Source organism: Mirounga angustirostris, unplaced genomic scaffold (assembly GCF_029215605.1).
Source record: "Mirounga angustirostris isolate CCGP_5_RB_7025 unplaced genomic scaffold, mMirAng1.0.hap1 SCAF_6, whole genome shotgun sequence".
Classification (NCBI taxonomy): Eukaryota; Metazoa; Chordata; class Mammalia; order Carnivora; family Phocidae; genus Mirounga; species Mirounga angustirostris.
This window is the reverse complement of record NW_026991714.1, coordinates 85373856-85393543: the sequence shown is the minus strand read 5'-3', so window position 1 is coordinate 85393543 and position 19688 is coordinate 85373856. Positions and strand designations below refer to the sequence as shown.

The 19688-nt window shown below is 44.5% G+C and overlaps 1 protein-coding gene across 4 annotated transcripts in view; it reads left to right on the top strand.

The window, feature by feature from the left end:
* The first annotated feature begins 414 nt into the window (after positions 1 to 414).
* Positions 415 to 19688, top strand: part of DISC1 (DISC1 scaffold protein) — a 366833-nt gene continuing 347559 nt past the window's right edge. For all 4 annotated transcript variants that reach the window (XR_010412429.1, XM_064594632.1, XM_064594633.1 and 1 more), the window contains exon 1: positions 415 to 607. Coding sequence is in view for 3 of the 4 variants with exons in the window: in XM_064594632.1 (XP_064450702.1) it covers positions 550 to 607 (58 nt within the window). In the remaining variant the exon portion in view is untranslated. The remainder of the gene's footprint in view (positions 608 to 19688) is intronic.

Genomic DNA, 19688 nt, shown 5'->3' with positions numbered 1-19688 from the left:
TTTTTGAGCAGCTGCTCTGCGTATCTCTTTCCTGGTGTGGCCTGCCCTCTTCCCACTTTCTCCCCACCCGCTCATCCCCCGCCCCCCATCTCTTCCATCAACCCTCAGGTCACTTCCCTAATCACGCGTCTGGGAGGCGCCCTCGCAGACCCCACCCCAAAGGGCTGTCAGTCTCCTTCCCTGTACACCCGTTCTCCTCACCGCACTTCCCCTCGCGGGTGCGCTCAGAAATGAGCGAGAGCGCGAATGGCAAACTTTCTCCCCGAGACAGGCTGTGCGCTGCCGTCCCCAACCGCGCGCGGGCGTGTGTGTGTGTATGTGCGTGTGTGTGTGTGTGTGTGTGTGTGTGCGCGCGCGCGCCTCTGAGTGTGTAAGGGGCCGAGGCTGGAAAGGAAACCGGCCGCCTCGCGGAGAAGGAAGGAGCCTCCCCCTTCCTCGTCGCCCCCCTCCCCACTTCCCGTCCAGCTCACTGTCGCTTCCCCCCTCCGCGGGCCTTGGGGCGCACGGAGCCTGCACACCGCCGAGGAGCTGGAGGAGCCGGTGGGGCGCATGCTGGGCGGGGGACCTCAAGGCGCCCCGGCCGGTGGCGGCGGGGGCCACCGAGCAGGTAGGGGCGCTGTTAGCGCAGCCCGGCGGGGCCGGGGCCGGGGTGGCTGGTGGGAGGAATCCAGACAGGGAGGGCGCGCTCTGCCTCCTGGAAGTCGCGTAGGTCTGGGGGTGTGCCTCCGTTCCCATCTGGGGTTCAAGTGTTCCCTTTTCGAGGCGAGGGAAACCGAGGCACGGCGCGTGGCGTGCCGGGTTAAGAGAGGCGTGGGTCTGGGCTGCCAGGTCCCTCCTCTAGGACTGAGCCGGGATCCCGGCGAGCGGTAGTTTTTCGAAACTGCGCTCGTCGGACCCGCGGCACTCGGCTGGTCCCGGCGGCGGAGGAAGGCGTCAAGGGCTTGGCGTTTGGATCGGTGCCGGGACCCTCACCCTCGCCCTCGTCCTGAAGCTCAGCTGAATCTCGGGTTCCACCCCATCGGGGACCTGGAGGAAGGAGGTTGGGGGTGGGATAGGGAACGTAGTGCTGGCACCTCCCCAAGGGGCCGCTCTGCAAACAATTTCACCTCCCACTTCCGACTTGGCGACGGTAACGCCCACAGCCCGGCTCCGGAGAGACCTCTCCATTTCCACCGCCCTGCGCGCGGGTCACGCTGTCAACTCTCAGTGTTGATACGGAGGCCTTTAAGTGGATTGTTGCTTTTCAAGAACGAAAGGACTTCTATCATCTCACCGTTAAAATATATGCAGAGCAATTTGAGACTTTCGGAAGGGAATGAGATTTGGAGGCAGGGGGTGCTGGGTTGTGTCCTTGCTGCGCCAGAAGAGGGTCGGGTAACTTTAGACACATCCCGTCACATCTTGGAACCTTGGTTTCCTCAAATGTAAAAGGGAACGCTACTAACCTTAATGTGTGCTCAGTTAGACAAATGAGGTTTGGATAATGCCAGAGTCCTAAGAGCTGAGAGTTGGAGACAGTCGGCCTGCATCTCAGTCCTGGACTTAGTCATACCTCAGTTTCCCATTTGTAAAGTGGACCCTGCCAGTGCCTACCTCGTCGGCTTGCTATGGGGTTTAAGTATGGCATTGGATGTGAAGCACTTAGTCCAGTGCCTGAGATATACAGGAAGCTTTAAATAACCTTAGTCCCTATTTTTACTAAGCAAAACCTAAATAATTTGGAGTGATGTGGAAATACCAGTTTGATTTAAGGTATAAATAGCAGAGTATTTTATTTTATTTATTTATTTAAAAAAGATTTATTTATTTTAGAGGGGGGAGGGGCAGAGGGGGATGGATAGGGAGAGGGAGAGAATCTCAAGTAAACTCCCTACTGAATGGGAGCCAGTGGGGGCTCTATCTCACCACCCCGGGATCATGACCTGAGCTGAAATCAAGAGTCAGATGCTTAACCCACTGAGCCACACAGGCACCCCAGTGATGGAGTATTTTAAGAGAAACTTAATTTGATTACATTCAGGCATGGCACCTGAAGCCTTTGGAGGTTTAGTTGTGGACTTGTGCTGCTGATCAAAAAGAGCCTGGATCTGCTTTCTGAGCTCTGTAACCTTGGGCCTCAGTTTCCTCATCCGTTTATAAAAAAGACCAACGACGAGAAAAGTGGGGGCAGTAATTACTACTTTTTGTACTGATAGAGCTGCCTGAAGATCAAATGAGGTAAAAGATCTGAAAGTGCCTTGAAGAGTATGAGTCACTACGCAAATACAAGACATCCCTGCTACCAGCAGGGAATAATAACATTGGCAACTTTTGAGAGCCTACACTGTCAGGCACTCTCTTAGGAATCCCTTTGATGAAATCCGCCCTAAGCCTTTGTGAGGTGGATATTTAGAATCTTCATTTTTCCTGTACAAAGCTGAGATCAGGGCTATTCTGCCTCCATCCCAAGGTCACGTAGCAGTTAAGGTAAAGCTGGATTTAGAACCCTAGGGTGGGTGCCTCTCACAAGTGTGTTCTCAACCATTAGCCAAATTGAAGTTATGGAGACAAGCTGTGGTTCAGAGTAGACCTGTGTTAGATTATAGGAGCTAATATAGCCTGACATATTTACAGATTCCAAAATATGAGTGGGGGTGCCTGGCTGGCTCAGTCAGTAGAGCAGGCGACTCTTGATCTCAGGGTTGTGAGTTCAAGCCCCACATTGGGCATAGAGATTACTTTAAAACATTACATATATGTGTGTATATGAGTGAATTGTTAGCCCTGGCAGATGAGACTTTGACATAATCTTAATTTTTTCATCCCTATTTTAAAATCCCATTTAAACTATTTTCTTGCACAAATAAACAATGAAAATTTGCAGAGAAAAAAGGCATTAAAATCTTGAAAGGACATATCTCAAGGATTCATTGCAAATCTCAGACTGAATAAAATCTGAATTCATGTTTTATTTTAACACTTCAGTTTGCCAGAACCCTTAGGGCGGTACAAGAGGTATAAACTGGTATTGAGGCTTTCTGTGTCACCGTTACATGCAGGGATGGGACCCCCCCATATTTCTGCAGGGATGTCACTGCTCACCTGAGATGCCCCCAGAGGGAAACGGACCTTTAGAGAAAGTCTGTGCACCTGAGGGAGAGTGGATGTCAGGTCTCTCTGCTGCAGAAACAATTCCAAATTCCTTTATTTCCTAAATGAAAGTTCTCTTACTCTTTTTTCTTCTTCCAAAAGCAAAGCGTGCTCATTACAGGGAGCACAGACAACAACAAACAAGAAAAAGAACATTAAAAATCACTGTAATCCCATCAGTGCAGGCAAAAAGCTTGACATCTCTGTTCTTGTAATCCATTTCTGTCCTATGTTCATCAATTTATATTATATTTTATTTTATCTTTTAAAAATATTTTCTTTATTTATTCATGAGAGAGAGAGAGGCAGAGGCAGAGGGAGAAGCAGGCTCCCCACGGAGCAGGGAGCCCGATGCAGGACTCGATCCCAGGACCCTGGGATCATGACCTGAGCCAAAGGCAGATGCTTAACCGACTGAGCCACCCAGGCGTCCCCAATTTTATCTATTTTAAAAATGGGATGCAAACTATTATTATTTTGTTGAATGACAAAAATAATACTTGCTCATTGCTCGAACCTCCAGACATCAATTTAGGAAACAAGCCAAAATTTATTAGGTGCATTAAAACTTTTCCTTGAAAGAAAATCTGAAAGTTTTGATTGGGAAGGATTAGAAATTAAGTTGCTGACGGGGCGCCTGGGTGGCTCAGTCATTAAGCGTCTGCCTTCTGCTCAGGTCATGATCTCAGGGTCCTGGGATGGAGCCCCACATCAGGCTCCCTGCTCACCGGGAAGCCTGCTTCTCCCTCTCCTACTCCCCCTGCTTGGGTTCCCTCTCTCGCTGTGCCTCTCTCTGTCAAATAAATAAATAAAATCTTAAAAAAAAAAAAAGAAATTAAGTTGCTGATATTTGAGTTTTTCTGTGGTTTTGGTCATAGTTCGATGAAAGACCTTCAGAGCCAAGAGAGGGTACAGTGGTGATCTTGAAATAATAAGATCTAAAATCCAGCATAGAACAAAGATTTTGAGTATAAAAATACACCTATTTTTATATTAGGGTTTATTATTTTACTATTTTAGATTAGGGTTATTAGAATTAGAATAATTTTTTTTTAAGATTTTTTTATTTATTTGAGAGAGAGGATGAGAGAGAGAGCGAGCATAAGAGGGGGGAGCGGGAGAGGGAGAAGCAGACTCCCCGCTGAGCAGGGAGCCCAACGCGGGACTCGATCCGGGGACTCCAGGATCATGACCTGAGCCGAAGGCAGTCCCTTAACCAACTGAGCCACCCAGGCGCCCAGAATAATTGTTTTGATAATGATGATAATAATTCTGTTTATATACTGGGTTCTCATGCAAAGCAAGCAGAGAGCCCTGCTTCCAGACATGCCTTTGGCTGCCGCTCTGGGGGTGGGGATGGTCCCCTCTGGTACAGCCTGGGCCACTTGTGGCCAGTTATTTTTCAGCCAGCACCATTTAGTAATGTAAGACTTTTAGCCTTTGGGAGTCTTATGTTGTTTGTTCTTGACGTTAATGTCTTTGTGGGAAAAATTCCTTAGTGAATGTCTTTTGTGCAACAATCATGCAGTTTTTAAAACGCCTGCCACAGATGCTCTGACCATCCTGAATCCATTTTTTTTCTTTTGAAATCAGTTTACCAGCTGCTTGTTTGGACAGACTTTGCAATCAGTTTCCAAGTTTTCACAACAAGTGGAAGTGGGAAAGAATTGTGGCTGACCAATGAATATTATAGATATTTGGCTTTGGAAGGCAGTTGGGAGCCCACATGCTGTGCTCAGCGGCTGACATGATCACTAGTTTGGTGTCTGCTTTCTTCACCCCGCCCTCCTTCCTTTTGGTCACTTGTCTACTGTCGTGGCTCAGAAATGGATGGTAGAGATTGTGGGGCTTCCTCTAATCACTAGGTTCACTAGTCATCAAGTGTTATAAACAGAATCACAGAACTTATTGCCTGATGAAGTTTCAAAAGATCAATTGGTTAAACCTCTTGAATTCTGGCAGGTGAGGCATTGACAAGTGCATTTACCAAGTGCAGATGCTGAGAAGTATATATTTGGTCAATAGAATGGTAGTCGTAGGTGCAGGAGACCTGGTGGCAAATGAAGTAATTGGAATAAAGAGGCTTACATTATCTTTCTCTTGTCAACTTCAGGTTCGTTTCCCAGCCACATTGTGTTGTGCTCATCCATTTAAATACATGGACAGAATTCTACCTGCTCAACTCTCTTTTTTTTTTTTTTTAAAGATTTTATTTATTTATTTGAGAGAGAGAATGAAAGAGAGAGAGCATGAGAGGGGGGAGGGTCAGAGGGAGAAGCAGACTCCCTGCCGAGCAGGGAGCCCGATGTGGGACTCCATCCCGGGACTCCAGGATCATGACCCGAGCCGAAGGCAGTTGCTTAACCAACTGAGCCACCCAGGCGCCCTCTACCTGCTCAACTCTTAACATTTGCCTGTCATGATAGGACTTTTTCCCTTTATTTGCAGATCCGTTTGAACTCTCAGAGAAATAAAATTAAGACAGTAAACTTGAGGTACGAGATAGCAGTCCCTGAGGATAGGTCAGATATCAGAGACTACTGACAGTGAGTGGCAGTAGAGGTCATAGAGTCTGGTCTGCTTAGTTGACAGGTGGAAAGGTGAGGAATGTCAGAAGAGTGAGTGATTAGAACCTGGGTCCTCTTCTCTTACTGAGAGCTGTTAAGCTGTTAAGCTTTGCTTCATTCCGTAGTTTGGCATAATTCATCACTGCTTAAAAATATTGAGTGAACCAAACTAAATTGTTATTGATTTATGTATTTTGGAATAGGCTGCCTTGGAAAGCAGTGATTTTTTTTTGCCATCAGAAGCATTTAAGTTGGTGTTGGGTGATTTCTGTGGTTGAATGCAGTGGGGGAGTCTGCCTGTGGGAGGAAGGCTGGATTGGGTGACTTGTGGGAACCTTATAGCTCTGGGATTCTGTGATTTTTGTCCTGCAGGATTTGAGCTACTGTGTGAATTTCCTATTCCCTGCTCATTGAGGTTGCACATTTTGAACCATCCCCCCAGCTAATTTCATTTCAAGAGGCCTAGACAGCTCCCTGCAGTTAGCTGCCCGAACTCAATAGGTGCTTCAACTTCCCAGGGTTGCACATATCAAGGATTGATACTAATCATTAACATGATCATGTTCATCCAGGCAAACAAATCAACCAGGAATAGAAACATGCATTTGACAGGTGGCCCTACATGGAGACTAACTGCTTTCATAGGTTGAAAGGTGAAATTTCTCAAGTTTAATGAGTGAATTTCATCCTGAATGTGGAACCTGAAGTTAAAATTTAGTTTTGTGACATGCACACCAACCTAACTGTTCTTTTTCATACCTGTTGTCTCTTAATTTGTGAGTGGATTGATTAGATGATTTGACATAATTATCAGGCTTGATTTATGACACAGGAGAATGCATGTCTCAACTTACTCAAGCACTGATAGGAAAAGGAGGACTATTTTACAGGGGTCAAATGAGAAAAGACATAAATATAGAGATAAATTGGATTCTCCTGTTTCTAAGAAACTGGACAGAATTGCAAAATCTGTTTTCTAATTACAAATCCTCTAATGAGAAAAGTTTGTGTTTTTCATCATGATTCTTGATATTTCCCTAGTGCTTTTCTTTATAGCCACAGGCCAGGCAGAGTGAAATATGAGACAGCTGTCCTTGGGCAGAGATAATCCACATTCAATTCAAACAATAGATTTGGAGGCCTTAAATTACTTTGACTTTTTTTTTTTTTGAGATAGAATTGACATACATTATATTAATTTCAGAGGTACAACATAATGATCTGATATTTGTATGTATTGTGAAATGGTCGCCACATAAGTCTAGTTAACATCCTTCACCACAGTTACAACATTTTTTTCTTGTCGTGAGAACTTTTAGGATCTACTTTTAAGATCGTTTAAGATCTACCTTGACTATCAATCCTTTTGTTTCCCTTTGTCTGCTTATAGAATTCTCTTCCAGAGGCATTAGCTTATCCATTTATTTGTTAATTCAAGAATGTTTTTAACATACTCTGCACTTGGCACTGTGCACAGCTTGGTGTTTAAAGATGTATTAGATTGTCCTCATGGACCATCCAGTCTAGAGGGAAGATGTAGCATAGCCTGGTGTTCTTTCCAAGTGCTGGAAGACAACCCTTAGGGCTTCGCAGCCACTCCTAGGATGCTTCTTTGGAGGGCATCTCAGGGCTTCCCTGTGTCTTCCCAGTCTTGACACTCATTGCAACTGGATTTCTCTGCTCCAGAAGTCCTCTCAGTCAGCCTCACGCTGCTGCCATGGTAATCTTCCCAAAGCACAGACATGATTCGGTTACTATTACTCTGTGCAAAGACTCATCGTCCCACAAGCAAATTCTTAGCATTCCTTGCCAGGCCTTCCATAAACTGGCCCCTGAATCCCTAAAACTGACCCTCTGACTCTTTTATTGCACACATTATTCTGCCTCCCAAGAATATTATGGAATCTGTCCTCTTCCCTCCCTCCTCCCATCTCTACACATCAAAACATTATCCCTCACTTAAGATCTAGCCAGTAAAACTTCTCACGCCTTCATCCCTCTTCTTCTGTTATAGTTTGTTATGTATTTAACCTGCTTTTCTGACTCTGCTGTAAACTCCTTCATGGAAGAGTTTGGGAAAATGGAAAAATGGACAAATTCTATAATTTTAATCCAACTGTTATATTTTCTTAACTCTGATTTGGGATTATCTAGTCTGGTTTATTTCCTTACCCCCTCATCTGTGTAGTATGCTTACAGTTTACTCCACTCTCACTGAATTGAATTAAACTCTTATTATTTTTAGACGGACTCATCCCGTATGTAGATTCACCACATCTGTTATTTTTATATCTTTCAAAACCAATCAAGAGTTTTAGAAGTTCAGTTCAGTTCAAATGTTTATTGAGATGCACAAACCACATTGCCAGATTCGGTGGTAGCAATTTAAGGTAAGAAAGAATGTAGAATAGGTCCATACCCTTGAGAAGCTTACAGTTCAGTGGAGAAAAGAGAATTGATTCTTGTGAAGTTTCTGGATGTTGTTTCATCAGAATGATTGGGCACTTTAGCAGCTAGTAGATGCCCAGTGAATGTTATACAGAGTGGATGGATAGGGGGAAGAAGAAAGGAGGAATCCTTTAATTTATAATTTATCAATTGCAGGGTTTACTTCTAGGTATAATAATTTTGAAGATAACTTACTCAAGTATTGATTCTCATGCTTATATATAAAATGTGCTGCTCTTCTTCTAGGGGAGACATCTTAGTTCTCCATCTGTAGAAACTGCATTAATTTCCTGGCTGTGGTGTTGTGTTTGCTTAATTTCATCGACGTTCTCTTCTCAGGCAGCTCTGTTGTGAGGACACACATTTCCCAGGCTGGGGGAGGCCTCCACCTGTCTGGGGACCGTGATGAAGGGGAGTGTCTCACACTGATTCAGCACTCATGATCTCATCCTCTACCTAGATAGCCAGTTGGCCTTGGGGATTGTAGGATGAGTTCTGAACTATTTCCCAACCATGTGGCTTTTGTGTGTCTTTCTTTACCTGACTTCAGTAGTAATTTGAATGGAAAAATGGACAAATTCTGTAATTCTAATCCAACGGTTATATTTTCTTAACTCTTTGATTTGGGATTATCTAGCACATTTATTCAAATATTAATTGTTGTAGAAACTTTTTTGAAAAGCATAACGTGATATATAAGAAAAGGCATTGATATTACCTCTGTTTTCCCCCATTTTGCTGAGGTAAAATAGGGCTCAGTGGAAATACAGTGAAATGTTCCAAGGGGGTTGCTTTATCTTAGGCTAATCTTGGGATGAATTTATGCTCACACTGTATCCTGCTTTTTAATGAACAAACGATCCCCTCCCCCTTTAAACAATATTCCATTCAAATTTGGAGACTACTTTTTCCAATAAAACAAACAATTATTAATCATTACAGACCTGGGGAAAGGGTGAGTCAACCACGAATTTACTATAGAGAAATACACTCTTTTGGTTATGCCTTTGCATTAGTCTGGGCTCAATTTCTTGAGGGCAGGCTTAGTCTTATTTATCTTCTTATCATTTCTTTTAGACCTGAGGTAGGAATAAAGACTTACTGAGTTGCACTGATTTAAAGTAACACGTGTAGGGGCGCCTGGGTGGCTCAGTCGTTAAGCGTCTGCCTTCAGCTCGGGTCATGATCCCAGGGTCCTGGGATCGAGTCCCACATCGGGCTCCCTGCTTGGCAGGAAGCCTGCTTCTCCCTCTCCCACTCCCCCTGCTTGTGTTCCCTCTCTCGCTGTGTCTCTCTGTGTCAAATAAATAAATAAAAATCTTAAAAAAAAAAAAAAATAAAGTAACACGTGTAATATAGCCCCCATGGCATCTAGGAGAATTGCTTCCTAAACCAGCGGTGGCTCTTGCCACCTACATGGAGAAGCTTTGGCAGTGGTTGCATTAGCCAGGAGAGGGTAGGGCACTTGTTTTAAAGTTGCTTTTACATGGGGGCACCTGGGTGGCACAGTTAAGCGTCCGACTCTTGGTTTTGGCTCGGGTCATGATGTAAGGGTCATGGGATCAAGCCTCGTGTAGAGCCCCGAGTCAAGCCCTGGGTCAGGCTCTGTGCTCAGTGGGGAGTCTGCTGAAGTTTCTATCTCCCTCTCCCTCTGCCCCTCCCCCCTGCACACACGCACATGCTCTCTCTCTCAAATAAATAAATAAATCTTAAAAGAACGAATTAAAGTGGCTTTTACATGCAAGCACAACTATATATCAGTGCGAGTGGTGAAAACTTCTAAAGGTGCTTCCGTTCACACATTTCCAAGAGAAAAACGTCAGCTGCCCATATCAAAGCTCATTGGCACGACTGTAATTTGGAGGGGCTTTGGAAGACCGTGAAGCCTGGGGGGTGGCTGCCGCAGCATCCCCAAAGCCAGCCCTTGCCCTTGCTTGGCATTGCTGCTGTTCCCAGCACCCCTTACCTTCTACTGCTCGTGACGGTCATCGCTTCTCAGGACGTGCTGTGAACTCCTGAAACATCAGACAGATGTGCAGAGTGCGTTGCCACGGCACATTTCATTTAAATTGTGATCAAAATACTTCATGTTACTTGTTGTGGATAAAGTGATGGCTAGCCATGATTGGTCAGGCGGCCAGATGGAAAGGGCACTCGACTAGGGGTTGGACCCTGGGCCAGTCCCTTAATCTCTCTGGATCTCAGTGTCTTCCCCTGTGGAAAGGGGTGGGGGAGGAATGAGATCAGGCCCTCAGTGTAAAATTGTGGTTAAATCGTTTATATAAGAGCTCGTCACAACCTATATTTGTGTGTCTAGTATTGCTTTAGTTATAAACTTGCTGATACTGTTCCTAATATCAGTCCTACCTATGATCTCAGTTCGCCTTGTAGCTTGTCCCTCACACCCTAATCTGAATCCCCGATCCCTTAACTAAATCACATTCGTGTTTCTGTGGCAAAATAGATACTTGTTTCCAGAACTAAGTGGAATAAAGACCCTTGATCGCTTTGCATCTGTGCACGTGAGGTTTGTCACTGTGTGAGTTCAGTCAGATCAGACGGCTGCAAGATGAAGGAGAGAAGCCTTGTGGTTTTCAGACAGATACTCCTGGGTTTTGGAAAATTCTAGATGATGCATCACGAACTTGAACTTAGTTGTTGTAGTTTTGCTTCTTTTCCCCCTGCCCCCTCCTTCCTCCTCCATTTCCAATTCTTAGCCGGTTGGGGTCATCTCTACTGTTTCCGAGATGGGCTGCTGATCAGCTGTCACCAAGCCCAGCGCTGCACAGGGAGTGGGCAGAGGGACACGAAAGGTGTGGCAGGGAGGATGGGAATAAGATCTTACGGAGGGTGTATTGTCCAGTCCGGCTTGAGCACATTTCTGGAGCAGGAGTGCAGATGGTTCCTCTACAAGGCTACACTGGCAGTCTGCTCTGGGGGTGGGGACGTTCCCGTACTCAGCTTCCAAGACTGTGTGCTCACCGCGCCTCCCTGGTTTTCGATTCTTGGTCTGACATGTGGAATTTTTGTGCTTCGCCTAGCAGTTTGGGAGGGCCAGGCTGTGTAGACTGCCTTGCACTAGTTTTGATTCTTCTCTTGAGGCTACCTCTTGGATGAATCCTTTATTGCCACATTTTGCAGCCCGAGGGCAAATGATACCTTATGCTGTATGCTTCCCGGGTTCCAGAGACTCTGCTGGTCTTGGAGGGAGCACGGGACGACCGCTGTCATTGACAGGCCTGCAGGGGAGAGGGTTGAAACTGTCAAGGTGCCCCCTGAAATGCCCACCACCCGTAATCAAGGGGAGCGGGTCCTTTGGCATGTGCGATGCTGTCTTGGGCTCTGAGTACTCTGGAGTTGCTTGTGATAAGGCTTTGTGTGGATGATTAATCCTAAATGTTATCATGGAGAGTGAAGGTTGCCTGACAGAGCATATCGGGTTGGCTCTGCAAACGGAATGCTAGTCCTGATCCCGTCAATCTTTGCTTTTTCAAGGTGTAATTTAATTTTGGTTTTGTCTTTATAAAATTTTCATCTGTATGAAATGTAAGCTCTCTGCGTTTTGGTTTCTTCTCTGATGGTTTGCCTCTCCTGTTGCAGAAAATTCACCACTCCTGCTGATATCATTTCATACCCAAAGAGGGCATTCTAACCTTAAAAGAAGTTCAGCTCAGCGACGGGCCTGCCATTGCCTTTCTCTCTAAACTCAGAGTTTGCTCACTCTCTTGGCTTCTCAGGTGTTTTGGCTCCAGGGAAGAAATAGTCACGGTTCACATTTATTTAATAAAACCGTTATGAAAACGAACCGAACCCGAGCGCACACGGGGCCAGAGCGGGACCTGGCTGCTTGCTTTCCCGCTGAGCCTCGCTGACCCCTGCACATTTGTAGAGCCGCCGCTGGGAGCTGTTTCCACAGAGGGAGAACTTCTGTGAGGCTGGGGCCTGGGCAGGCCTGTTGGCTGATCCTTTGGGTGTTCTTTCAGCATTGTCTGCAGGGAGTGTGGGAGTCAAAGGCCCTTCAGAGCAAAGATAATGCCAGCTTGTTCCCTGGAACCCCAAGAGAGCCAGAGTTAAAGGGGCTTTTTGTTTTACCAACAGAAAAACCCACAGGAAATCCCAGCTTCGGAGATTCCTATGCAGTCTCATTGTTCCATCAGATCGGACTGTGCTTAGGCCTCCTCTGAGAGAGGCAGTAACTCGGACAAAAAATAAATAAATGAAAGGATGCCGTTCTCGGTGGCTGGGGGTCAAGTGCACATGCCTTGTGCACTAGCACGCAGTGGGGCACTTGCCTTAGACCCTGGTGCCCAGGCTTTGTAGCAGTGAGCTCTTTGCTAGCCACATCCTGCTGTGATGAGAACTGTCTGTGTCATATGAGTAAAGATCTGAGTACAGTGTCTGTCTCATTGTGGGCACTTGCATTATTATTATTACGATTATTATTGATGGGCTCTTATTAGATTTCAAATCTCTAACAGCAATTCTGTCACTTACTAAGTATAGTCCTTTCGTCTGTAAGCTGGGCAGTGATGATGCTTCTTTTGTAGGATCATTGGTGAGCATTACAAGAGATAACATACACAAAGGGCTGAGGAAAACAGTAGCAAATTAAAATAGGGGGGCTGCAGTCTTTAGGTGGGAGGGCAATGTCCCCAGCGTCCCAGTGGAGGGGTGAGTGGGGCCGACACCCAGGCTGGGCCCTTGTGCTGAGGAAGGCCTGCCTTTTCCTAATTCATCAGCTCAGAGGGACCATCTTTTACTAATTTAGTTTCCCAGAGGGGACATCTTTTCATAGATCATCACCCCCGAGGAGGTACCTTTTAAAACACTTGTCGATGGTACCTTATGTGCCAGCAGTGTCCCTGTTGACAAGAGCAAGGTGCTATTATCAATGGAGCAGACGGGGCCTTCTAGAAGGAGTGTCTGGCACGCTTTACCCAGCTCCGTCTTGCTCACTTCACTGTAATTTCAATGATATGATTACCATGGTCAGAGCAACAATTTTGCCATTTCCTCAATTCTAAATTTTCCCTAGAATTTTCCTTGAGGCCAAGGGCTATCGTTCCCCTGCCTTCTAAGGCCTCCTTCCTCACCACTGCCCTGCACGTGTCCTCCAGAATGGACACTTGTTAACACAGGTTGAAAAGAATGGGTAGGAGTGTAGGCTGGGTGCTGGTTGTTGACTCTTGGCCCCTTACCCGCCCCTTCTGTGCTTTGCTCTTTACTGCTGAGGCTGGGAGTCTGAAAATGGCACATCCCTGGCTCCTTTGCCAGCTCCCTTCCTGTTACATTCTGGCTCTCTGATAAGTAAGAGGCCCTTGTGGGACACCAGAGGCAGGAGGAAGAGAAAAGCTTCTGGACTCTGGGTTTTTCAGCCCCAACTACGTGATCCTAGGCAGAAGCTTATGGACTGAGCCACCCAGGCACCGCCCCCGCCCCCCACCCGGTTTCTTGTTCAAGTCAAACTGCACTGCATTGGCCCCCCTGCCTCTCCTGGAGGGCAAAGTTCAGTTTATAAGCCCGGCCCAATACCCTGGGAAGTTTCATGTCGCTTCTTATAAACCAACGGAAATATCTGTACTGTGAAAAGGGCAGATGAACTATAAGCCTAGATAAAATTGCTGTTGTCTGAGGAGGAGGGTTTTTCACCCATCGGTTTTCTAACATCCTTCAAGTAATGTTTTTAGGAAATTCAATATTGAAGAGTATGGGAAGACTCTCTTAAGAGAAATGAACAGGACATTATGGGGTCACCGGGAAGAAAAATAATACAGTTAATGTTCAAACATAGCTTTATTGTTTCTATATAAACAGGCATTGTAAAAAAAAAAAAAAATCAAACAAGCCTGAAAAATACATCAAGAAATGATCACTGAAGTCCCACTTCCTCACTCTTAATTCTTCAGTGAACATCCTTCTAGAAGGTTCACAGAGCCTCTGTTATATATACATACAGTTTTATAGAAATGGGATCATGTTGCATCTTGTTTTTTAACCTAATTTTACTCCCACTTATTAGTATAGCACCAAGCGTTTTCATGTCAACAAATGTTGCTTTACGTCATCATTTTGAATGGCTACAGAGTATGTTGCGTGTTTGTGGCATGATTTACTCATCCAGTCGCATTAAATTGGAATGTTTACAGTTGTCAGCCTTTAGAACATGCTAACTTTTATTAAGTTCTTATACCTAAGGTGATGCAAGTGCCATAACTATTCTGAGATATCAGCCGCCTTAAGACATTGGAAGTGTATTTCTCTTGAAGGTAAGGTTCAGCTTCTCCCTCCATTTACTGGTGGTCGAGGCACCAGGCTTGGCCGGAGGGTCTCCTCCGCCTTACATGGCCATTCAGGGACTCGGGCTGACAAAGGCCCCACCACCTTCAGCATGTGGCTTCCAAAGCTGTCCAGGCCCTTGCCACCCAGGAGCAGAGAGCGGAAAAGTGAGCAGAAGCCTTCATGGGAGGGTCTTAGGGATTAGAACCGGAAGAGGCGGGCGCTGCTTCTGCCCACATGCCATTGGCCAGGGTCAGTCACGTGGCCACGCGCAGTCACGAGGGAGGCGGGGAAATGTCCCTTAGCTGTGGATGCGGGAGGAAAAGGAAATCGGTTTGGTGAACAGTGGCCCGTCTCCGCCACAGCTTTCCCTACTGGCCACCAAATTCCCGTTTCACTCTTCCCTGACAATTCCACTCACCCCTCCCAGACGGAGACAGGGGAGGCCCCCTGCAGTCATTGCGTCTGGATCACTCTTCAGGATCTCTGGCTGATGATGCACAGTCTTTTCCACATCTAAATGAGGATCCTCATGTTTCTGTGACTTGTGCATTAAAAGAGAGAAACATTTGCCTTCTTCCAGCCTCTCTCAGTTTTTAGTGGTGGAGCGGAGACAGCATAAAAGCGCTAACCCCCCCCCCCCCTCGGGACAGGGTAAAATAGGATCTGCACAGTAGACGTGGGTGCAAAGCAATCACGAAAGCCATTGGGTAGGCAAGGTGGAGGCCCCCCAACCAGGGGGTGGGAGAACTTTCTCCATTAGACCTTGATTCTGCTTTCTGAGAGGAAGTCTCTTACCGATTGGTCTCCATGGTCTGTCCTGCCAAGTTCCTCTCTTCTTTTATTCTCCATGGCAACATTTGAAGCAGTTGCTGGGGAATCTGCCATCTTCATGAAGCTGTGCTTAGCTATTGCTGCCCTCTGTTTGGTGGCCTGAGGCTTTTTAAGGCTCTTACGGACTTCTTAATTTTTTTTAAGTTTAAGCTCATGGCTTCTCAGGCTATACATTTCTGTCAAAAACTTAGTAGGGTTCTCTTCCGTTTTCTTCCATTAAATTCCTTATACCAATAGCTAATCCCAAAGTTTTTTTCCTAGACCTTATCATCCCATGCCCTTCTTTCTCAACTAAATGGTGATTACTTTGAGGCCTGCAAGCTCAGATGGGAATGCAACACTCTTAACCAGTTCTTTGCTATAGGCCTGAGGCTTTGGGCTTTTGGCACTCAAGTTTTTTCAATCTTATTTCTTACTGTTCGAGATTAAGAAGCAGCCGGCTTCCAACCCTTTCCAACTCTTTAAGCACACATATTTCTGCATTCTATCCCCTTTCATTTATGCTTGCAAACAAATTCTTTTTTAAAAAATTTATTTATTTGAGAGAGAGCGAGAGTGAGAACGAGAGAGAGAGCATGAGTGGGGGGGAAGGGCAGAGGCAGAGAGAGAAGCAGTCTCCCCACTGAGCAAGGAGCTGGTTGTGGGACTCGATCCCAGGACTCTGGGATCATGACCTGAGCTGAAGGCAGACACTTAACCGACTGAGCCACCCAGGTGTCCTGCAAACAAATTCTTGACTGGGCGTATCTATTTTTATAAATATTACTTTAATATTTACTATTTCTCTCATTTTATTACTGATGTTCTATTTTCCAACTCTTCCCCTAGAGCTGCAAGCATGGTAGACAATATATATGCTTTTTTAGTTACTGCAGGTGATGATTTTACCAAATATTTTGCCACTGCATAACTTGAGCCTCCATCTTTCCAACCTCCAAATCAGTTTCCTAGATGGCCACTGCCTGATTAGTAAGCCAGTCCACTTGTTTTAGGTAGTACCCTAGTTTAAGGTACTGATCACTGTATTAGTTCACCTGCTATTGTAATATAAAAACCCAAATTCTCAGTAGCATGTCACTTTCAAAGTTTGTTTCTTGCTCATATAAATTACACTTTGAAGCCGGGTTGTTGTTGGTGGTGGTAGGGGGGAGGGGTTCCACTCTATTTATTCATTCAGGGTTTCAGGTGGACCAAGTCTCCTGTGTTTTCACCACATGGCTTCCAAAGTCACCTAGAGGGTCAACATCTAATCAGTAGACAGAAGAAAAAAAGAGCGTGGGACAACTGCAAAGGAGGTTTTCACAGGCCAGGCCTGAAAGCAGAGGACATCACTTTTGTCCACAATTTTATTGAGTAGGACTCACGCTCATGGCTACACATAATTTCAAGGAAATCTGGGAAATGTAGTACAACTGTGTGTCCAGGAGAAAAGGGAAAAGGGCTGGTGAGCAGGTATTTGTTTCGGCTTAGATGCCTACGTAGCAGAGGCTCTTTAAGAGCCTTATATATATGAGCTCCTTTAATTCTTTGTGGTAGAAACTGTTGATATCCTTATTTTACAGATGGGAAACAGGCACTAGGAGGTTAAATAGCTCCCCAAAGTTCACACAGCTACTAGCGGTAGGGACAGGAGGCCCTCAGCTCTGGGCCGACAGCCTTATTCAGTCTATACTGATAGACTGAATAGAAAGTTCAAACATAAAAGTGAAATATAAAAATGGCAAAGATGAAGATCACAGATTCAAAGATTAAAAAGTGAGATTTAGAAGTTATAAATTTAAAAACTACATAAAATAAAGGAAATAACTAATTGAGGAGCAGAGATACAAACTTAAAAGAATGATACCTTTCATTCAATGTCATATAAGGATAAGATGTGATAAATGAGACATAATGGAGAAAGATTTAAAAAGGTAGAGGGGCGCCTGGGTGGCTCAGCTGTTAAGCGTCTGCCTTCAGCTCAGGTCATGATCCCAGGGTCCTGGGATCGAGCCCCACATTGGCTCCCTGCTCAGCAGGGAGCCTGCTTCTCCTTCTCCCTCTACCATTCTGCCTACTTGTGCTCTCTCTCTGTCAAATAAATAAATAAAATCTTTAAAAAAAAATAAAAAATAAAAAGGTAGAAATCAAGGAAAAAGTGTATACATGTTGGTGGGAAGGCAAACTGGTGCAGCCACTGTGGAAAACAGTATGGAGTTTCCTCAAAAAGTTAAAAATAGAACTACCTATGATCCAGCGATTGCACTACTAGGTATTTACCCAAAGCATACAAAAATAATTCTTCAAAGGAACACATGCACCCTGATGTTTATAGCAGCATTATGAACAATAGCCAAATTATGGAAAGAGCCCAAATGTCCCTCAACTGATGAATGGTTGAAGAGGATGTTGTATTTATATACAAGGGACTATTACTCAGCCATCAAAAAGAATGAAATCTTGCCATTTGCAATGACATGGATGGAGCTAGAGTGTATTATGCTAAGCGAAATAAGTCAGAGAAAGACAAATACCATACGATTTCACTCATATATGGAATTTAAGAAACAAAATTAATTAACATAGGGTGGGAAAAGAGAGAGGAAAACCAAGAAAACAGAATTTTAATGATAGTAAACAAACTGAGGGTTGATGGAGGGATGGGGCATGGTCTAGATGGGGGATGGGTATTAAGGAGGGCACTTGTGATGTGCACTGGGTGTTATATGTAAATGATGAACCACTAAATTCTACATCTGAAACCAATATTACACTATATGTTAACTAGCTAGAATTTAAATAAAAATTTGGAGAAAAGAAAAAAGTATTTATAAAATACATGTAAATTGAAATAAAGCATCCCCAGAGGAAATGAAAAAGTAGTAAAATATTACAAAGGAAGAAAAATGTTAAGTAAGTGAAAGTAAGAGTTAAATGAATGAAAATAAAAATATTAAGAAAGGCAAAGCAACCTCAAGACTCAATATTCAGTAAGCCATAATATATGTATGGCTCAAAACCAAGAAAATATAGTCACACCTTATTTTATTGTGCTTTGCATATATTGCTTTTTTTTTTTTTTTTTTTTTAGAAATTGAAGGTTTGTGGTAACCTTGCAATGAGTCTGTGGGCGCCATTTTTCCACTAGCATTTGCTTTCTTCATGTCTCTGTGTCACATTTTGGTAATTCTAGCAATATTTCAAACTTTCTCACGGTTTTGTTATGGAGATCTGTGATCAGTGATTACGACTTGCTGAAAACTCAGATAATGATTAGCATTTTTTATTAATAAACTACTTTTAAATTAAGGTATATGTATTGTTTTTTTAGATATAAGGCACACTTAACAGATTACAGTACAGTGTGACTATAACTTTTTTTTTTAACGATTTTATTTATTTGGGCGAGAGAGAGAGAGAGAGAGACAGAGGGCAGGAGCAGGAGGGAGGGGCAGAGGGAGAGGGAGAAGCAGACTGGGATCATGACCTGAGCCGAAAGCAGATGCTTAACCAACTGAGCCACCCAGGCGCCCATGACTATAACTTTTGGATGCACTGGAAAATCAAAAAATTCACTGGACTTGCTTTGTTGTGATATTTGCTTTACTGTGATGGTCTGGAGCTGAGCCTGCAAGGTCTTAGAGGTATGCCTGTAGAAGTTTCCTCAAGGCCAAATGCAAAAAAGTTTAAAATAAACTCTACGGTCAACTAATCTTTGACAAAGCAGAAAAGAATGTCCAATGGAAAAAAGACAGTCTCTTCAACAAATGGTGTTGGGAAAACTGGATAGCCACATGCAGAAGAATGAAACTGGACTATTTCCTTACACCACACACAAAAATAGACTCCAAATGGTTGAAAGACCTCAATGTGAGACAGGAGTCCATCAAAATCTTAAAGGAGAACACAGGCAGCAACCTCTTCGACCTCAGCCGCAGCAACTTCTTCCTAGAAACATCACCAAAAGCAAGGGAAGCAAGGGCAAAAATGAACTATTGGGACTTCATCAAGATAAAAAGCTTTTGCACAGCAAAGGAAACAGTCAACAAAACCAAAAGACAACCAACAGAATGGGAGAAGATATTTGCAAATGACATATCAGATAAAGGGCTAGTATCCAAAATCTATAAAGAACTCATCAAACTCAACACCCAAAGAACAAAGAATCCAATCAAGAAATGGGCAGAAGACATGAACGGACATTTTTCCAAAGGAGACATCCAAATGGCCAGCAGACACATGAAAAAGTGCTCAACATTGCTCGGCATCAGGGAAATCCAAATCAAAACCTCAATGAGATACCACCTCACACCAGTCAGAATGACTAAAATTAACAAGTCAGGAAATGACGGATGTTGGCAGGGATGCGGAGAAAGGGGAACCCTCCTACATTGTTGGTGGGAATGCAAGCTGGTGCAACCACTCTGGAAAACAGTATGGAGGTTCCTCAAAAAG